This window comes from Protomyctophum bolini (assembly GCF_963924005.1).
Source record: "Protomyctophum bolini genome assembly, chromosome: 8".
NCBI lineage: Eukaryota > Metazoa > Chordata > Actinopteri > Myctophiformes > Myctophidae > Protomyctophum > Protomyctophum bolini.
Window position 1 is genome coordinate 15,082,571 of NC_137869.1, and position 21,582 is coordinate 15,104,152.

The 21,582-nt window shown below is 42.2% G+C and overlaps 1 protein-coding gene across 5 annotated transcripts in view; it reads right to left on the minus strand.

Moving 5' to 3' along the window:
• nek1 (NIMA-related kinase 1) overlaps positions 1-21,582 on the minus strand; it is a 35,436-nt gene that overhangs the window by 12,093 nt on the left and 1,761 nt on the right. The window contains exons 5-31 of one of the 5 annotated variants that reach the window (XM_080770073.1): positions 21,179-21,262; positions 19,848-19,915; positions 19,668-19,754; positions 19,162-19,216; positions 17,409-17,609; positions 16,533-16,605; positions 16,002-16,153; positions 15,731-15,796; positions 14,258-14,317; positions 13,443-13,490; positions 13,095-13,175; positions 10,934-11,118; positions 9,924-10,031; positions 9,498-9,567; positions 8,777-8,854; positions 7,888-7,971; positions 7,573-7,650; positions 7,214-7,309; positions 6,081-6,293; positions 5,929-5,976; positions 5,532-5,814; positions 4,658-4,783; positions 4,105-4,281; positions 3,540-3,769; positions 3,449-3,509; positions 1,526-1,637; positions 1,344-1,420 (exon numbers count right to left, since the gene is read on the minus strand). In XM_080770073.1, coding sequence (XP_080626199.1) covers positions 1,344-1,420; positions 1,526-1,637; positions 3,449-3,509; positions 3,540-3,769; positions 4,105-4,281; positions 4,658-4,783; positions 5,532-5,814; positions 5,929-5,976; positions 6,081-6,293; positions 7,214-7,309; positions 7,573-7,650; positions 7,888-7,971; positions 8,777-8,854; positions 9,498-9,567; positions 9,924-10,031; positions 10,934-11,118; positions 13,095-13,175; positions 13,443-13,490; positions 14,258-14,317; positions 15,731-15,796; positions 16,002-16,153; positions 16,533-16,605; positions 17,409-17,609; positions 19,162-19,216; positions 19,668-19,754; positions 19,848-19,915; positions 21,179-21,262 — 3,001 coding nt within the window. Of the gene's footprint in view, positions 1-1,343; positions 1,421-1,525; positions 1,638-3,448; positions 3,770-4,104; positions 4,282-4,657; positions 4,784-5,531; positions 5,815-5,928; positions 5,977-6,080; positions 6,294-7,213; positions 7,310-7,572; positions 7,651-7,887; positions 7,972-8,776; positions 8,855-9,497; positions 9,568-9,923; positions 10,032-10,933; positions 11,119-13,094; positions 13,176-13,442; positions 13,491-14,257; positions 14,318-15,730; positions 15,797-16,001; positions 16,154-16,532; positions 16,606-17,408; positions 17,610-19,161; positions 19,217-19,667; positions 19,755-19,847; positions 19,916-21,178; positions 21,263-21,582 lie in introns of all 5 variants that reach the window. The other 4 variants (XM_080770072.1, XM_080770074.1, XM_080770076.1 and 1 more) reach the window with 4 other exon arrangements.

Genomic DNA, 21,582 nt, shown 5'->3' on the forward strand with positions numbered 1-21,582 from the left:
CTGATAACTGATACATAGAAATAAGGAGTGCTAGGGGTTGAGGTCAAGTCTCTGAAGAGATTAGTTTTCAGACTGCGATGAAAGATGAGAAGTCAGTCTGCACGCAGACAATATTTATTCAAATCACAGCCTTGATGCTCTACAGAAAGAAAATACTTCAGTGTTTGTCTGTGTGCTGCTGGACTATGCAGATATAATCTATGGGTGAGCCACAGCTACAACCTTGAAACCAATAGATGCTGTCTAGCTCTCAGCATTAAGATTCATCACTGGTGAAACTCCTATACACCAGTCTCTCTTTTGTGTAAAGGTTGGCAAGACCATCACTGGTATTTATCAGAATGCAGGGATTATTACACATTTATGAGTACATTTTATTTGGTCTAAATCTTCTCTTTTTTTTTAAACTTTTGTAGCTCACAATCATTGCAAATGAGGGTAATTTCCTTGGTATCAAGATGAAATAAAGTTTGATGTACATGATTTGTATCCATTTCTGTGTATGATTCTTTACTTATTTCACCTGAAGCAGTTACAACTGAAACCATATTCCTGTGGTAGGGGGCATTTTGTAACGAGACACAATCTAATCTAATAATAACAGCAAGGCATCAAAGTAATGATAGCAAGTCACTAGGGATGCTCTTTATGAGTGAATGGGTAGCTTCAGTGTGGTTTGTCGATACATACAGTACAACAAATGGAACAGGGACCGCCGATGGCCTAGTGTTTAAGGTGCATACTACCACATATAAGCTCTAATGCTGCAGAGTTGTGGGTTTCCTGTTTCCTATCACTATTCTACTGGACTATCCAATAAATGGAGAAAAAGCCCCCAAAATACACAGTATAAAAATAATTAAAGAGTGAATGGAATGGCTACTTCTGCTTCTACCATCGCAGAGGCACAGAAGCAACATATGATGACATGACGATATTCTGACTTAAATCTATGCAACACAAGCTTCTAACAAAAGAAAGGTTCTACATTTCATGTCCATAGTGACGTGAGCTACGATTGGCCTACGTGTGTGTGGACCTACACAACACATGCAGCTTAATAATTTAAACCTGGTATTGAAAAACACAGTTCATCATTGTCTCAACGAACAGAAACAAAACCCTGTTCTACACTTTTGACAATCAACACCATCTACTCTCCAACTAGGTTCACAGAGAACAAATCCTCTTTCTCAGGAACGCCCTGCTAAAAATGCTGAAATGCTTTAAAAGAATGTTTAAATGCTTCAGCATCAGACAATATTACTATACAACAGGTTAGTATAACCATGATATGATGTAACGATCATTCACATGTAAACAAAGTCTGCAGGTAGACTCACCTGAGGTGTCTCTGGCATTCTCTGCTTTCGGCTCTGCCTCCTTGGTCTCTGCTGGTCTCTCAGTGCCCTCTGGTGGCCTAAAAAAAACCAATGAATTCCCATTTAGCTCTATTATGTGCAGGGTTTATGCTGTCAGTAAGCCTACTACAGTAATGCTGGATGGCTGAATGGTCCAGACTCACACTGGCTGCTGGCTGCGCTGCTCCCAGGCCTGCTGTACCGCGACAGGGGGTTGATGTGAAGCCAGCTTGGGGCACTCCTCCTCCAGAGCCACTGCCTCCAGGTCTGCTGGTTCTGTTAAGTATTCAGGTCAGGGGTGAATGACACATTTATCAATGTTTTTTTTATTATGTTTATTGTTTCCTGTTTTTTTTTTCCTCCCACATAATTGTCAATGCCAATTCCTGATTCCCTGTGTATGGCTGGTAGTTGGTACAAGTGAGAGCACAGACAACCACATGTTTCCTCTGATACTGTACGTGTGACATCAAGGCCGCTTCTTGTGAGAGGTTTCACCAGGAGGACGTATCAGATGCGGAGGAACACCCATCCCCCCAGTTCCACACCCCACTGAACAGGCACCCTGACTTTACCCCTGCACCACCTGAAAGCTTGAAGCTGATCGTTATCTGGTCCGTTGACATGCACTTATTTTTTTATTTCATTTTATTAGGCACATACATGCTTATTGAGTATCATGCAGGTTACAGGTATGACCCTGATTTGTGCCCCCAGTCCTTTTCAATGTTCGATGAGCGGATGTTGGTTTATTTATTCTCTGAGAAATGTGATTAATTGTTTCCGTCTCTCTGGGACCCCAATCACTGTAAAATCCATTATCAATTTACATACGAGGTGTACAAACCTAACCTTCACAGATCAATTTGGTTCTTATTGTACACTCTCAGAGTTACAGTATGGTTCATAACTATCAATCATTCATTTTGCTAGAGGACCCCTAGAGAACCCACTCAATAACCTAGGAGTTCCTGGACTAGCACTAACAATCATACCATGTTCAAAGGTGATTAGATCAAGTCACGTGCTCAGTTTGGTGGAACTGTAACTGAACCTCTTGGTCTGCATACAATATATTATAGACAGAGTTGCATCACTCTGTTTTGAGGAGTAGGCTGTTTGCATTAATGAATGGGTGTATCTATTAAAGTGACCACTAAGGGCAGATTCACACTGGCCCCTTTTCCACCGCTTGGGAACCGGTTCAGTTCAGAACCAGTTTTTAGTCCTTGAGCCAGACTTCCAAAATTGTAATTCAAATTGTAATGAATTGAGTGGTCAAAATAATACCTATATTAAATTGTTAAAAGGATCAATAAGTAAATTAATAAGATAAGCCTTCAACAGGAGTAGCTTTTTCATAATTATCACACGTTATTTTCACCTACAGTAGGCCTATACGTGATAGGTGAAAAATTATTAATAGTTCTCACCATGAAACTTCCCCAGTTGATTACTTAAACAAAGACAATGATTTATTGTATTACCCATTTTCTGAAATTGTAATTGTAATTGTAATTGCAATTATTTAAATATGCAAATTAAATTAGGCATTATGTAGGAAAATATGAAAAAGCTACTACTGTGAAAGGGTTATCATATATGAATTGACTTATATTGAAAATGTAATTAAAAGGTATGGGTTTTGCCCACTCAATTCATAATTAACGTTCCAATTTTGGAGGTCTGGCTCATGGACTAAAAACTGGTTCTGAACTGAACTGGTTCCCAACCGGTTGAAAAGGTGTCACTGTACTGTACTGTACTGTACTGTACTGTACTGTACTGTACTGTACTGTACTGTGTCTGTTTGATTGAAACTGTTCATTGGCCTTGATTCTTCCACACCCGACTACACTTCATTCAACTGTATTCAATGCATTCACATTGCATTGATCCGTATCAGAGTACACTTCAATCGGTCCCAAGAATACTATACCTCCATGCGGTCCCGCCTCCTGGGAATGGTTGTGTGATCCGCTCCAGGGAATGGTACGCAACATTCACACTACCACAACATCTGCCAAGTGGTCCCGAGTGCGCACGTGGGACCATAATGTGAATCTGCCCCAAGTGTATATACTAACCCTGGATGTCTGTGAGTCCAGGTGGCAACAGCAGCCGGTTCTCCGCCTCAGGAACAGGGTCCTGCCGAACTGACGCCTTGGGAACAGGAACAGGGTCCTGCCGAACTGAGGCCTCGGGAACAGGAACAGGGTCCTGCCGAACTGACGCCTTGGGAACAGGAACAGGAACAGGGTCCTGCCGAACTGAGGCCTCCGTCGTAACCAAAACCTCTTCCTGACCGTGAGCCCTGGGGCTCTGAAGCACAGCTGCTTGGTGGGGCTCGGGAGTCTTCGCTGTGTCTCTAGACGGACTCAGTCCTGCAGGCGCCGGCTTAGACTTGTCTGTCGGAGAACATGTGGAGATATTACGACAGCAGCTGCTAAAACATAATCAATGGTGGTGCACTACGATCTAAAAGACCCTCATTTCTCTGTGAACTGTGCAATGAGCTCTATGGACAACCCTGTTTAAGGTTTATGGACTCATGGACTGATGACAGAGTACCTGCGAGCCCTGTAACCACACACACTTTTACAGTACTAAATATGTACAAGACACACAACTTCTACTGTTACCACAATTGCTGTGATTGTCCATTAATGTACATTGTCCCATCTAGATAAATATTGATGTGCATTGTCCCATCTACATAAACAAAGTAAATTAAGGAACTGACCCATGTTCAGCATCTGTGTGAACGGCTGCAGCTCGGCCTCCCCCAACGCTTTCAGCACCTGAGAGTCTGGACTCCGCCCCCAAGCCTTCCTGGGACCTTCGTCCTGAGGGGCCCCCATCTTGATGACCTCTTCGTCCTGAGGGGCCCCCATCCTGATGACCTCACCCACCGTGTGCTCTGAGAGGTACATGTACCGTTCAGTGACCTTTCAGTTCACTACACATGTGTTACATGTTGACTCAGTACACTACACAGGCAAGTTGTTGGCCAGACTAACATCACTGCCCAGGGCCTTTTTTTCTCTGCTGTGTCAGGTTTACAGACTAGTTCTTGTCAGAATGCAATATTTTCCTTTCAAAACAAATAGCAAAAGTGTAGTTTTCTGATCTTTGCCTCCGACTACTCTGTAGTAAATTAAATGAAATAAAACGAAGCCTTTCATGAAATAAAAACTACCGTAAATTATAAAAAAAACACATGAAGTCAAAACTACAATAAGCATTTGCTCACAGTACACAGATGTGTTGTTACATGTTGACATTGTGACACTCACCTGCCGTCCTGACGCAGCTCTCCTCCAGTGTTTGCTGCGCGACAGAGAGGACCAGTGGGGCTCCAGCCTCCCACCTCTTCCGGTCTCCACCAGATGGCGGTCTCTCCTCCGGAGACCCCAAGGTGCCTGTGGAGGTGGATACAATGCATCCTGTTAACTCGGTTTTCATCAACAGTACGTTTTAACAGCGGGAGACCAACGGCGAGTGTCGCTTGAATTTCATTGGCTATCGCCCATTCGCCCACTATCGCCGGGCGACGTCGCCCACAAGATTAATTATTTATCTTTTCCGCCCACTTTTCGACCATCGCCTGTTCGCCTGCTATCGCCTCTATCACCAGTAGTTGACATTGACAAATAATGCACTTCCGGAAAATTCGTCTGGCTGTCGCCCGCTGTTAAAACGTACTGTAAGACAGCCATACTGGTTATCTTTTAGGTTTACTCTCGTCAAAGGGGAGTTTTTCATTTCCTCTGTTGTTAAGTACTTATTGTGTCTCTGTAAAGTAAACAGTATGATTCTGGCCTACTAAACAGTATTATCTGCCTGCTTAATATGCTGTCTGATGACATTACTTCTGTCTTTGTCTTGACAGGTGTTGGGAAACATTTCTCAACAGAAACATAACATGTAATATAATGTACACTTTGGACAATGAATGAATTAATTAATGCCAATAGGATTACAACTGATTATCACAAGACGGACCGATTAGAAAGAAAACGGATACTCAACATACATACAAAACCCTATAAATGAAAAGAATCCCATTTCCAATGAAAAATGTCCAGGGAAATGTATGCCAATACCTGTGTTTGCCACAGTGATTAATGTATTATAACATATCAAGATGAGAATAACACAAGAACCAACCAGATGCGATGCACGTTACTGAACCAGCGATGATGCTGGAGTCCTCTAAAGTCTGCTGGGCCACCGTGAGGACTGGAGCTCCAGCAGCAGGCTCCCACCTCTTCCTGTCCCCTCCTCCGGACGCTGGACGCTCCTCTGTGACGGGCTGCTTCTGTGGGCGGGCAGAGGGTGTGGCTTCCTGGGGGGCGGGGTGTCCGGCTTCCTCTGGGGGTCGGACCGGTCCCTCCTCTGCCGGGTTCTGCCCTTTCAGGTTCTGGTTCAGTCTGCGTAGAATCTCTCTCTTCTGTGACGTTACACAAAACATCAGCCCTGTTTGATCCATTCCAAGTAGGACTGGTATTTTCAGCACGGCGGCTTAAAATGACCACAACCAAAAAAGAAACATCTACCGACTAACCTGGATCACTGCGGCTGTCTCTGGCGCGTCTTCTTTAACAGGGGAATTCTGCGGAACAAAATGACGTCAGAATATTGGTACAACGGATAAGACGCTATACTACTGTGTGATCCACAGTTTGACGAGACCGTGTTAAAAGTTGTACTACTGACCGCGCCAACACCCTTGAGGGCGGCGGTCATCGATAACACTGGGGTGGAGGGTTTGGCTACAGGCAGGGCAAGGGCTTTAGCGGAAGGCTCTGGCTGAGGGTTTCCGGGCTGAGGGGTTCTATGCTCAGGGGTTCCGGGCTGCGGGGGTCCGAGTGACGTCTCAGAGGAAGAGGGTGCCGCTGATACACCGGCCTTCAGCCCCCGAGCTATAAGCTGTCACAACACACACAAGTGACACCAATGAGGGTTACACATACACAATTGGACCATGTCAACAGATATAAAATAAGTGTTAATTAGTTCTAGGTAGATAGCACAAAGGAAATTGGAAGTGATGAAACAAAAGTGTTGATAACCCAGGTCAAAATATGTATTTTATTAAAGAGTTGTAATGACAGGGGGACCTTACTACTGAACACTCTATGGCGCGTGCACCCGGTGGCGTGACATGAAAAGGCTAATGGTGGTGCTATGGTTTTATATTAAATATATATACATATTATGCAAATATAAGTATATGCAGAATATATGCCATATTCAGGTTCATTTATGCACATATATATGTGATTGTGGATATAGGAAATATACATCTCTATATAGCTTAAGCGACATTTATGCAGGCGGCCAACATATATGTTGCATATATTAAAAAAAATATATTATATATTTCATTTTCATATGGATGTAACAGGGAGCCACGGCCAAAAAGGTTTGGGAACCGCGGGCTATAGCAATGATTCATATCTGGATATAGAGCTTTAACCTTTTCACACAAAACATCACTTGGCTACTTCAGAAAAATATTACATAATTTGAACTAAAAGTCTGGGACTTATTTTAATGAATAATTAAATTATTTGAACGAATCTGTGTGGTTAGTAGAATATCAGGCATATACTGTAGACCCTGGTGTCGGGTAAGAAAACGACTAGTTGACAATGTGAAGTTATTTGAATCAGACTGGATTGGACAGTACTGTAGTTTGTACATCGTTATAATTACAGGAGAGGGAGACAACAGACACAGAACTTAATGATCGTCTCTATAATTGAGTTAAATTAACACTCAGGATTTCACAGTGTATTCAAAAACATAGAAGAAAATACAGCAGATGAAAGAATGGGAGAACTTACATGCTCCTCCCAGGCTTGCTTGTCTCTCTCATGAATTTCTCTCCTCTTCTTCTCCAGCTGCTCCTTTAGCACGGCAGCACGAGCGTTAGCTTGGGCCTGGTAGACATACAGGCAAACAGTATTTTTAAAAGCCATAGAATAATTAAACTTAACACGTTTCCAATAGCCAGGATAGGACGTTATCCTATGGGATGTGCCATTTAAAGCAGCACGCACATGCAGATCAATGGAGTACTTTAGCATCATGGACATCATTATGGAAACTGGCACACATGAGAACGCAGCCAATGACAGACGGTCACATGTGAATGTAACCAATGACAGTAACATTTGAAGCCAATCAGACTTCCAAGACTCACTTTCAGAACCTCAATCTTCTTTCTCCTGAGTTCTGCCTCCTCACTGGACTCCTGACTATCAGAGCCGTCACTGTCATACTGAAACACAACACCAGCCAGGGAGGATGCTGTCATACTCAATAGCACAGTAAAATACAGGAGGATGGTGTCATACTCAATAGCACAGTAAAATACAGGAGGATGCTGTCATACTCAATAGCACAGTAAAATACAGGAGGATGGTGTCATACTCAATAGCCCAGTAAAAACACAGGGCGGTGGAGGAGGGGGGGGGAACTAAATATCACTAACAGAAATACAGCGGATTGACCTTACTTTCTCTCCTCTTAGCCGAGCTTTGATCTCCTGACGTTCGTTGAAGTTCTGCAGTCGGATCTGTCTCAACCTCGCTAGGTACTCCTGGAGAAGAACAAAAAGATGACGTCTTATATGGCCATAAATAAAGACACAATTGTTTTGTTACTTTCCCCCAATTTAGTCATTGTTCCAGTTCCCTGTGTGTTCTTATAGTCCCTTGTCAGACACGGCCAAAAGTGTTTGTTGGAACTGTCTAACCAAGCCGGATGCAACCAATGGAGGATTTAAACCGCTAGTCTCCATGGTGGTGGTGGGCAGAAACTTTACCTTTGCCTGCCCCACCACCTCTGAGACACACACACATCGACAAACAATAAATACACTTATATACGGGTTAAGTTTTACATACATGAACTGATAATGATATAGTCATGTGTACATACTGTAAGCAGGGATAAATAAAACATATCATATGTGTATATACTGTAAGCAGGGATAAATAAAACATAGTAATGATACAAGGGTCTTTCAGCCAGAGTGAGAACAGCAGTTGACAATGCAATAAAAACACATTTATTGTTTTCCTTCAAATGAAAAATGTTTACGTAAAAAACAGAGCAAGTGAGGTTATTTGAGGTGGGTCACAGCAATAAAGTACAACAAATATAACATGAACAATGAGTATATGCAGTGGAAAAAAACAATTGCCAAATCAATAAACCTGTGACACACACACACACTCTAACATGCATCGCGCCGTGCGGGTGTTCGGCCATGGTGTCACCTGGGTGGTGTGATTTTTACGGGAGTGTCTGAGCTGAGCGTTGCGCACACACACACACACACAAATGATGGAGGACAAGGCAGACGAGTGGTGCGGTGTGACAACTGAGACCTGAGCTCCTACCTCCTCTTCTGGGTTGACCCTGGGCCTCCTGTATCCCGCCCGGCTTCCATAGACGGCTGCCAGGTTTTGCCGGGCCCCCTGTTTTACCGTTCAAGTCAACCACACTTTAGTTCCCTCTCACACCTAACTGTCATCACAGTCAGATGTTGGGGCCGGAATATACAAATTTGAACTATGGTTCATTGATGTTAGCAAAAAGGGAAAAAAAATCATATATCGTACAAGATAATATTTCGTCCGTATAAGATATTATCTTGTCCGTACAAGTTAATTATAATCTTGTCCGTACAAGATATTATCTTGTCTGTACAAGATATTATCTTGCCCGGACAAGATAATATATTATCACCAATATCACCAAATATTCATTTTAGTTTTTTAAGCAATTCTGTGAGTAAAGTGTTCTCGAACATTATTGTACAGTCCCTAGAGAGTCTAGATCTAGAACACTTCAAATCGTGTATTTTTATTTTGGTCTATATAACCAAAATCATGGTCTTATCACCTGAAAATTTGAAGGTGGAATAAGTAAAGTAATATTTTTTGTTCATGTTAAATAACTATATTCAGCTCGGGGTGCCAATTCCAAAATACTGATATTTTTTAAAGCTTTCATCTCTTCGAATATTTTGGGTTGAACTGAAGCGTGAAGAGTGTGAAGAGATGTGCTACAGTACAGTACAGTGCATACATCATAGTTGTGCTACAGTACAGTACATACCAGCTGTCCTTCTGCTCGGACCTTATTCAGCATGGCCTCTCTCTTCCTCTGTAGGAACTCCTCCACGTGCCTTGAAGAGAACACACTGGGGTCACACTGTGTGTGCAAGCAATCAAGCAAGCAAGAAAGCGTGTGTGCATGAGACACCTTTGCACATCTCCAGAACCATTCATCCGATTCGGCTGTATTGTTGAGAACCCACGTTAGTGCAGTATGTAGAGTGAAGTCAATCGCATGTCTCTCAAGAACCCTTCAAGCAGTACCCCGGGGGGTGGGGGGGCAGGGACCAAGCAATCTGCCCGTTCCAAACGGGTACGTGTTCCTAATGGGCACTGCACTAGTAATAATATATAATAATAATAATAATAATAATATAATTATTATAAAAGAGACTTGAGAGTTACGTGGAGTTGTTACTTCACAGACCTGTTCACATGAGCTTGTCTGGAGACGTACTGCAGCCTCTTGACGGAGCTTGGGTGTGGGGAGCGGGCAGGTCCGTTGAGCAGCACCGGGCCTGCTGCAGCAGGTACACTTTAAAAAACAACAGCAACACAGGAGTAGGAGTCGTCACATGGCAGCTTGTGATGGACAAAACATTTGCCTGCAGATATACATACAAAAGGTCTACAGTCATACACAGGTCTCCACCAGGCCAGGTCAGGTTGTGGCCTCCTGGTGACGCTATAATAGGCCAATGTGAAAAGGGTGCCTTTGATATTACGCCTTTGATGGCAATAGAATAGAGAATATGCATGATTTTCCCATCAGGGCACGCCCCCCTCATCTAGACTGAGTGGCAAAACATTGAGCAGCAGAGTGTTGGAGTTTGGAAGCGCTCGTTGGAAATCACTCAACTGTCCTGCGTACCACCCGTTTCTAAATGTCACATAATGCAGGAGGCAACAAAATGTTATTGAAAACAAGCACTTCCAAACTCTGACACTTCAAATGCAGGGCATTTCTTGACAGAAAGTAGCTCATAACGTTTCTATGGTGGATTTTTATAAAACAAAAACTTTGCAGATAGAAAGAGGATAATTCAAGCTTTTCGTACAGCTGCAATGTTAGTGAGTTTAACATTGTTTAATGCAATTCAGAAATGCACCTGTTGGTGGCGCTATAACAGGCCAATGTGAAAAAAGATGCAAGACTGGCTCAAATGCACTTTTCCATGTTTATTTGAGAACGCTGGCACGTTTCGGCAAACAGCCTTCTTCAGAGCAGACTAAGTCAGGAGTCTTGTAAATCTGCAATTTTTTGAAGAATTACAATCTAATTATGCTTCCGTGCTTGACATGCATCATGCACATAAATTGACAGATCATGACATGCACAAAATAGGGATGCCAGTGCACGTTAAAGCTAAATTTGGTAGAGGTTTGGGTTGTGTAGTGATTTCACTTTAAGAAGGCAGAGGCCTGGCCTGAACCTACCGAACAGGACTCCTGCCCCCTGCTGGTGATCGATCTCTGCTGAAGTCTTTGGGCTGCAGCATGGCCATCTGGTCCAAAGCAGCGTGGCAGTGTTCATACAGGCCCTGGCCGATGGCGATGGGGGCTGGAGGGGCGCCGTGACCCTGAGCTGGCCCAGCCGCCCTGAGACGTCCAGCTCCAAAACACTAGAGGACACAGACAGTCTGGATTAAACACTGGTTACAGGAGAACAGAGGACAGACAGCCTGGATTAAACACTGGTTACAGGAGAACAGAGGACAGACAGCCTGGATTAAACGCTGGTTACAGGAGAACAAAGGACAGACAGCCTGGATTAAACACTGGTTACAGGAGAACAGAGGACACAGACAGTCTGGATTAAACACTGGTTACAGGAGAACAGAGGACACAGACAGTCTGGATTAAACACTGGTTACAGGAGAACAGAGGACACAGACAGTCTGGATTAAACACTGGTTACAGGAGAACAGAGGACAGACAGCCTGGATTAAACACTGGTTACAGGAGAACGCATTGTGAGCTAGTGAGCTATTTTCAGCTATGCCTAAAAGAATACGGATAGATTAGTAATACATCATTGTATTAAATTGATTGATTGAATACTTTAGTCAGAAATCTAAACAGCAACCAATACAAAACACTATATGTACAAAGGAGATACAAAACACTATGTACAAAAGGAGAGAAAGCAAAAACGGCGGTAGTGAATAACAACCCCATTTGATGGGAATTGATATTTATCTCCCTCCCATTAAGCTTGTGTTTTCCTGATAGTTTTTTCAGGCCAATTTTGAAATAAATTCACATATTTTAATCATGGATGGTGTCAGGGCATTTTGGTGGCAGAGTAGTAGAAGGATAATGTTCCCATTTACCATTTTTTTCCACTAAAATAGGGTGGTACCAGATCATGGTCACTCCCTCTAGTGTTGTGGCTGTCACTGACTTTGGAGAAGTAGTTAGATGTTAGACAGGTATGAGGGTATTGCAGGTATAAAACAACTTATTTGATTACCGGTAGTTCAATGAACTTGTTTGTATAGAGGGTATGCACGTGACATCATCATCATACCCGGAACCGGAAGTTATGCGGGAATGCCTACTGAGTGGCAAAAAACTACTTTCTTGCCTTCACAGCCCATACATCCAAACAGAAAAGTCCTATTTGATTGCATTAAATGACTTTAAACAACATTAAATTCACTTTTCACTCACTTTGCCACTCGATTTGCCACTCGATCTGCCATTCACTTTATGCATGTGCATACACTCTATTGAACATGACGGATGTATTGACAGATGATTAAATGCAGAATATGTAAATCTCTACATTCTAGGAATGAGAAAAGCATGAAATATAATGTCTGCATGTCTTTCATATGCTGCATCCAGAGAACACTTCACTTGGTGAAGGTACTTCCCAGGACCCAAATGAAGTGAAATCCATCGGATGAGCAGTTCTCCGGAAAACCACCCGCTCCGAAACAGTCATGCAATTCAGTACGGTCGGCGGCCATGCATTAGTGGCATTTAAATGCCATGTGCTGAAGGTACGTTTGGTCCCAGAGGTACAGTGGTGGAAAGTAACTAAGTACATGTACTCAAATGTTTAACTTAGTACAAACTTGAGGTATCTTTACTTTACTGGAGTATTTCCATTTTGCAATACTTTTACTTGCACTACATATCAGAGGCAAATATTGTACTTTTACTCCACTAAAATGATTTGAAAAGATAGATACTAGACAAAAAAAAACAGACATTAACCACTTCAGCCCTATTTGAAAATAGTTGATCTACAAACTCATAGTGTGTCGCTTACTCGCTTTGCAATGCATTTTAAGCTTACCAGTGTGTTATTTAAAAATATGTGTATATATACACATTTCACTTAACTTAACTTGTGAAATGGGACATTCTGTATAATGAGTACTTTTACTGTTGGTGCTTTAAGTATTGTGATGCCAATACTACTTCTAATCAAGTAAATTCTTAATACCAGACTTTTACTTGTAACCGCAGTATTGATACATGTACTTAAGTAACAAATGTGAGTACTTCCACCACTGCAGCGGTATGACATTCAAATACCATCTTGTGATTTACAATGAGAAAGCATGCGCCCGGCGGCCTCCAGTACCTTCCTCTCTGGACTGCTGCCTCCACTAGAACTCAGGACGTGCTTCCAACCCTGCTCTCGTGCTTGGTTTATACGATTTATCTGGAGGTTAAGAGTTCACGTCACCTCAGTGTTAAGACAACCACAGTGGTTCCCAACCCGTTCTGGACGAGTGAAGATCTCAAAAAGCATCCGCAAACCACCCACATGACCACTTAACAACTGCTGCTGTGTTAAGTGGTCAGATGGATTGATCGATTGTGTCAGACCACAGGTTGGGAATCGCTGCACAACCGACCACTTCAATAACACATCATAAGGCAGAAACTAGGTTGCACTCATGCTGCTTATAGTGACTGCAGTGCTCACCTTCTCCTTTTCATGTCTCTTCATGTGAGCTGCTTTCAACAGGACCATCTGAAAAATACACGTTGAGCATTTAAGACCTGAGTAGTTCGCAAACTTTTTCATGTCAATTATGATAATAATTATGTATTTGCCCCCCCTATATTTTGTTCCAGGGATGCCCAGAAGCAAAGATTCGTTTTTTCTTAAATTTTTATCCCACAATTTTGTAACCCATTTTTTCACCCAGTGTCAATTATCTAATGTAATCCTGGGCACTACACTTCTGAGTTAAAAATATTTGCAAATTGTCATGCTTTTTCTTTTTAAACGATAAAAAAAAAGTGTAACTCAAGGAGTTTACTAGCAATTCTTTGTAGCAGTTTTCAGCTGAAGCAACGGCGGCCAGTAGAGTAAATGACACCAAGCCATGACCATAAAGCTTGTCCAATATGCACTGTGAGTTGTTACAGACCCATCTTCTACCATTATTTAGAGAAGAATTAAGCTACAGTCAATGTTTTGTTGGGTATTTTTCATGGGTGGAGCTTCTCCCCAAGTGCTGCCTTACGCGGTCTACTCGGGGAACATTCTGAACTACGTAAATAATGGTATATATCTTTTCTACTCACAGTGCAACTGTTTTTTTTTTTTAATTATGCTGCATGAGGTGTATTTAGAAATGTTATGGTTATGGTCACTTTCTGGAACTGTAAAGGTCATAATTGTTTTCAGTTGATGTGGAGTTGTCAGCAAACTCTGAGAGTGTTCTGAGAGTGTTCTGTTGACAGAACTTTGCGTAGATGATCAATAATTTTTGGTTGAACTATAAAACACACCTGCTCTCGCTGCTTTCTCTCCTTCTCGATCAGCTCCAGTCTCTTCTTCCTCGCGCCTTCCTGCAAACGCAGACACCAGAGAACGACAAAAATCAGAACAATGCTACTAGAGTGAACCGGCATAAAAAAAAAGACGTTAGGCAGGACTGCTCTATCAGCAACCAGGAAGAGGCAGGAGAGGAGGAAATTAAGACTGGGTACTAGATTAAAAGGAGGAGATAAAACAAGTCAGGCAGAATGCTCAAAGTAGGGCCGGGAGCAGAGAATCCGGGGGGTTAATAAGAAGGAGAGTAGAACTATCTTCAGGGCACGATCACACATTCACTTCATACGCGTCAGCTTCCACGTTCACTGCCAAACTATGGGAGCAAAGGGGTGGAGCATTGATGAGTGTGAATGTCAAAACTTGGAGTTCAACACTAGAACATTGACCGGGCGTCAATCAACAGGAAAATAGTGCCGTCGTTGACCCCGTTTGACAGCCATTTCGCTTGTAGTTTTCTTTCAATGACTCAACTACTGAAACGTAAGTCAAGTAAACCAGCACCAGCACTGTGAGACGAACATGGGAAATTGACCCATTGTCAGCCTTCCGATTGGTTCATGAGTGACTAGCCGCAGGCTCTTTCTGCCTTGTTCTACCCTGGTGCCGCATTATGGTTGTTTATGTGGAATTTTCTAAAACATAATTTATGCCCAGTCACTATACTGCACCCGAGATGTTCCTTTTTACTGAGACAAAGTTTAAAATAAGAATTGAATACCCTGAATATACATCCAAAGCAACTTAAAAACCTGGTATTTCAATGGTAGTGGATGGAGAGAAAGGGTTTTTGTCCAACCAAACAGCAACCAATGGGTGCGAAGAAAGATGCAATGGGACAGTGGGACTTCCTGGGACAAAGGGTCAATTGGCGTGCCTAACTCGGCATGCGTTGGCTCCGACACTTGTGTACTGTGGATGTTCTACTGCGCTACTTCACGAGCACACACTTTATGCTGTTTTATTCCTTGCTGTCATATGCAAAATGTATGTTTTGGGTGAATTAAATAACGATCATGGGGCATGATACACAGTCCGTTTTTACTTCTGGTTTTCACCTTGAAATTATCCCTATAGTATGAAAAGACTAGGCAGAAGCTAAACTTCTATAAATAAATCTGGCAGTAAACAGGTCACACACTGGATATTCATCCATTCCTATGTTAATTCACCCTGTTGACACTTGGCAGCTATAAGGGTATGAATGGTTGCTTTAAATCGATACACGAGGTACACTCACTCTCACAGGTTCGCACGTGCATGTGTGGACATGCGTGAACTATTGAAGTGGGTCTCCACCGCGCCCCAGCTCCAGTACACCCCAGGAGGCAGATGTGTGACCGTGCCCTTGTGTGTGTAAAGGGGAGGGGAGGGGGGAGAGGGTAGAGGAGGGATAAGACAAGTTACGTGGGTATCCCTCTTAGCTGTACCTCGAACTTTCTCCTCTCTTCCTCCACGTGACTCACTCTTCTCTGGGGGGCTGCAGGGAGGGGGGCCTGAGCGACATGACACACTGGGCTTCAGAGGTTTGACATGAAGGCATGCACACACACACACACAGATATGTATACACGCAGACCAAAGGGGGGAATGGTCCGCTAATTCAACGTAAAGGACAGCGAAGTCACACCCGTTACTGATGATAAAGAGTGAAAGTCAAAACGCCCGTGATGGTTGGGTTCAGGGTGTGTAGTTACTAACCGGTTTATGTTTGACGGCAGGTTTCCTCTCCGCCGGCCTCTTGGCAGCATCCGACAGCTTCCTTGGGCCTAAAGGCACTCCATATTTGGCGGCTGGTTTGGTGATCTTCTGGGATGGGGTGAGCGGTATGGCACCAGGGGCGGGACGCTTGGCTGGTCACACACGTCATAAATAAATAAAACATAGCATTCTGTGACAGCAATGTGTTTGATCCGGTCTGTTTGCTTCAAGTAAAAAGGACCACAGCAAATTCAGAAAAGTTTACAGACCAGGAAGTAGGGGTGGAAAATAAAATTGATTCATAGATAGATTAATCTTGTTGCAGTGTTTTTTCACCCTACTTGACCATACAATAATACAGCGTCACACAAAGCATCACAAATAGCAGATTCACAAGCTCGAAAAGCAGCAGAAAGGGACACGTTTTGAGCTTGTAGATCTGCAACTTTTGCTATATTTTTATTTGAATCCTGAAAAGTGGACATATGGTACATTTGTATGCCTCTATATAGGTAGTTTATTCTCAGTTACCTGGTAACCCCTGTGCCAGACCCACTTTAGGCTGCTTGTGAAAGTATGCCTGACTGAATTCCTGAGCAATGATCTGGAACGCAAGAAAGAGCAGCAATTTTATATTCAAATAAAGTCAAACTGAAGCCTGTTTTACACTTTGTTGCACGCTGGTGTCACATGCCGAAAGCAGCCAAGGACACAACACCTTGCATTGTGACGTAGTGTGTGCAATGGAATATTAGAGTACAACTTAGAGATGTACCGATATCATTTTGTCCTTCCTGATACCCATAACTTACGGTATTACCCTTCAAACGGGAAACCTTTTTTGGGTTCTTGTTGCCATGTACACTAAGCAATTAAATGTTTTAATAAATATTATTAAATAAAGTTTTTCAGAAAACTTAGCTCAGGATTTTTGAGTGGTGCAACCATAGGGTACAGCCACTCCAATGCACAGCTTTGTCCGTCCCTGGCTGTGTCCCCGACTCCCTGGGCTATATCTTGCACCACCCCTTAACCCTTATCCCTAAACTAATTTGCCATTTTTTCTATTTTCAAAAACCTTTTAAAATACCGTAGTTCAAATAGCCGATTTCCAAGCTCACAATGTCTCGATGTAGATCGGCTAGTTGAACTATTTTAGGGTGGCGCAAGAAGGAGCCACCTATGTACTGTATGTATGTTTAGGGTACCAACAGGGGGCGCTGTTGCACCACTCACTTCAGACAGGTCTGATTTTAGAATCTGCCTCAGTCCTAAATGGGCAATAATTATAAATTACATGGTATTGGAATCTGACTGGCATACTCGTCGATACCAGCATTTTAGGCAGTATTGGCAGTGTTTTTTTCAGAACAACTTTAGTACAACCGTTTGCGAGTTCAGTTGTACCTGTGGTGTGAGGAACTTCTGTATTCTGCGGGAGAGGAATGGTTTGTCCAGGATGGTGATGACCGATGGCCTCTCCCGGGGGTTGCGTTTGAACAGCTGGCCCAGGAGAAACTGCAGGTCCTGGGAGTAGTGGTTGGACACAGGGGGGTAGGACCCTCGGATGATCTTCAGAACCAAGTTCTTCATGTTGCCAGCCTCGAACTGAGAATAAAAGGCACATCTGTCATTATGTGCAGAACGGTACAACCAAGTCAGGGATGCAATGATTTCTTGGCCGTAGATTGGCATCATCCAATACCTGCCTTGTGGCCATCAGTGCATCGACAAATGTCGATACATTCAGTGATACCAGAGGCTGATATGATGATAGATGTTCATCTGTTAATGTTCTGGTTCTCATTAAAATATAGTGTAATGAACTGAAGTGTGATGAAGGGCTGAAAAGTCTAATAATGAGGATTTATTAGTTTCTGGCACAAAAGTGGGAATGTATAAATATAATAAAAATCACCTGTGTGAAGTGAGTGGCGCTCTTATCATACATCATCTCATTCCGGCTAATCAGAATTTGCGTCCTCACCTTCGTCATCAATGTTTGTGTTACGCGATGTTTGTGTTTACACAACCCAAAATTGCCAATGGCATTTAATGTTTGTGTTAAAAATTTAAAAAAATATTGGGATACACACACCAAGAATCAAGCCTGCTTCTAGCATGCATGTCACTGTAAGCACACCCTGGTTCTGAACAGTAGCACAGAATCCCTCTACGGTCATGCTCTGAAAATCGTGGGTGAACCTCCACCCCCAGATATGGTTCAGTACCATCCCTGCCATATTCTTAAGAAGTATAATCCCATAATCTTTGAAAACGTGACCAACATTTCAAGAATTTAAAATGTAGCCCTTGATTGTAGTAGGCTACGGTATACTCTTTTTTTATTTCAATTTTATGATAGGCTTAAAGGACAATTTCTTTTTTTTCAACCAAGGTTCATGTTTTAGGTTATTAGAGAAAGTAAAATTGAGTATTATTATTTATTTATTTGCTGCGTTCTTCCATTTTATCATTTAGCCTATTTTTTTTCACAATTTGATGGCGATTTCTTTATTATTATTTACTATTGTCTTACTAGACCAGAGAAAATTACAGGTGGCCACAGTAGTTGGTTTCCGTGTGTCTGAACATACTACAAGGGGGTTGTCATGTGTGTTATAGGCTCAATATGTCCATTTGTCACCTCCTCAATCACATTCAATAGATCCTGTGATCTTTTGTGGCCAAATGTAATTTACTCAGGTCTAGTAGGACAATTATAAAGAAATCGGCATAAAAGTGTAAAAAAAAGAAATACATATTTAGCCCCATGTTCGAATGGCCCTGTCAAAAATAGCTAAAGCCGCTATAATGAAAGAGCAGCAAATAATAAAATAATTATACTCATCTTTTATTTTCTCTAATAGTACTGCAATACTGTGATGATATAATGCATCAGGCAATTACTTTTGTATTGGTTTGTATCTATTCCTATACAAATAACCATAACTAACTGTTATTTTGTGCCTAATAGAATGAACTCCTTTTGGTTATGGATTAGTCGTCTGAAACACACAGGGTTTTGCTGTGCATTCTAAATGGGATCACATCAGCAGTGCTAACATCCCTCAGCACACAAAGAGTGATTTAATGTTATGAAGGGAGGAGGCAGCGAACCATATGTTCATCAGTAACCCACTGACATACAGATACTTACTGCATGCTTAAGGGTACACATTTCATACAGGACACACCCCAATGCCCAAACGTCACTGGGAAAGGAAAAAGGGAGAGTGTTGGGAGAGAGAGAAAGCATACAATACAAAACAGACAGAGGGGTAAATTCTGGTTAGGTTTACATTCACACGCATTACATACAAGGAAATTGGAAATCTTTTACCTTTCCTATAAAAAAGGAGAAAACAGGTTGTTCTTCATGAACTGTAATGTATACTGAACAGCACACTGGCTTCTCTCCACAGTTCATTTAAGAGTAATGGTACAGATGAGGATTAGATCACATGCATATTTAAGTGGCTCAAAGAGTGAATCGATACGAGCTTCCTGCCGGCATGTACACCGGCTAGTTCACTCAATATATGAGAGATCTGATACCCAATAATCACCCATTGACACGACTGGCACAGCGATCGATCACATGTGAATAAAGTTTAAAGTGTGACTGACAAACCAGCGCAAACACAAACACTGCAATGTTTGTACCTTTTGTTGTTGTAGGGTTTGTTTTCACAAATCTCAGGCGACAGGTAATATGGTGTTCCTATGCATGTCCTTGCCAGCTCCACAGTGCTAAACAAAAATTAAAAGATTAGAATGAATTCATGTTTTATACATTGCACATGCATGTATTGTGTTTTTGTTGTATGTTGTTTGTAAACATACCTATTCAGGACCCTTGCAATTCCAAAGTCCCCGAGCTGTATAGTCCCATCCTTAGTCAGAAATATGTTCTGAGTAGAAAATTCAAAATTACAGTGTGAATTCTAACCAACCGCTTCCATATTTTGGTTTAGGTGACCATCGTACACCGATGTCACACAACAATAGATGATTCACAATGCGTTGCATCGTGAGTTTGTGATGTTGAGAGCTTGTAGATTATCTATTTCAACGATATTGATTAACGGTTATCTGCTGGGGAGGACACAGTGTGTCAAAATAGGCATTGTGTCTGATCCTGTAACTCTGGAGAAAGGTGTCCCCCAGGGTTCAATATTAGGTCCCTTGGGGCTCGAGGTTGCTGTCGCAAATCTGTCTTTTGATTTCATCTCCGTGCAGCATGAATTAATAAAAAGCTAATTATTGTTAAATGGAAAAAACAAACAAGGCTATGTTGTTCCCCCCACGTGCTATTAGTCCCAGTGAACATCTCCACCCTAGGCTACAGTATGTTGTTCACCCCACATGCCATTACAGCCCCAGTGAACATCTCCACCCTAGACGGAACTCCCATTGAGTGGGTGGAGCACTACAAATACCTTGGTTTCTGGTCGGATAAACACCTTAATTTTAAATGTAATATCGATTCTTTGTGCAAAAAGCTTAAATTCACTTTAGGCTTCTTCTACAGACTGAAGGCTTGTTTTGCTTGTTCAGCTCGCAGAAAACTGGTCACTGGCCTCTTTCTGTCCCAGTTGGACTATGGTGATACCATCCATAGGTTTGCTTGCTCCTCCACCTTGGCCAAACTGGATCCCCTGAACCATGCTGCACTGAGATTCATAACTAACTCACCATTCAGAACACATCATTGTTGGTTGGTTCTCTCTGACTTTGCGCAGGCTGCATCATTGTTATATTCTCATTTACCGTATAAAGCCATTCTTGGTGTTTTGCCAAATTAAATTAGGTAAATAATGGTCTAAATCTCAAATCAAATGCCTGGCTACGGTGTGTAGTACCTGTACTTGTGTACAAAATGTTCTATTTCGGAGTATTATTGTATAATTTCTATAGGCTTCTGGAGGTATTTGTTCATGGATTTATTATTTGGTTGTTGTAAAACTTGACATGTATAATGTAGCGTTTGAAAGTGTAATTATGTATTCTGCCTCTTGGCCAGTTCCCACTTGAAAAAGAGACGCAGTCTCAATGTGGTTTTTACTGGTTAAATAAAGGTTTAAAAAAAAAATTGCTTACTTAAATGTCTATATTCTTAGACATCCTTGGTTTAGCATTCAAGCAGAGGAGAGGTTACACAGTAACAACTCTACCTGTGATTTTATGTCCCTGTGGAGGATCTTCCGGTCGTGAACGTGCTTCAACGCCAGACAAATCTGCACAAACCAATCCATGATCTGAAAAACGAAGAGAGAGAGTAAAGTCACAACAAACATTGGTATTCAGTTCTTCTGTTCTTCTCCATTATACTTGTGGTCCAGACACAGAGCTAGAACGGAAACATAAGAAGGGTCCAAATATAGCCCAAGGAGAAGAAGGGTACCCGGCCCGCCAGGGCGAAGATGCCTTATCGACTTTATCTGTGTTATAATCCAGTTTCCAGGTCCAATATGATGTCTGCTGTGACATAATCAGAGTCTGTCATCTCACAGTGGCTTCTGGCTTGTGCAGTAGTACTCTCCCGAAGGAACTGACTTCTGCTACGGTGGCTTGTACA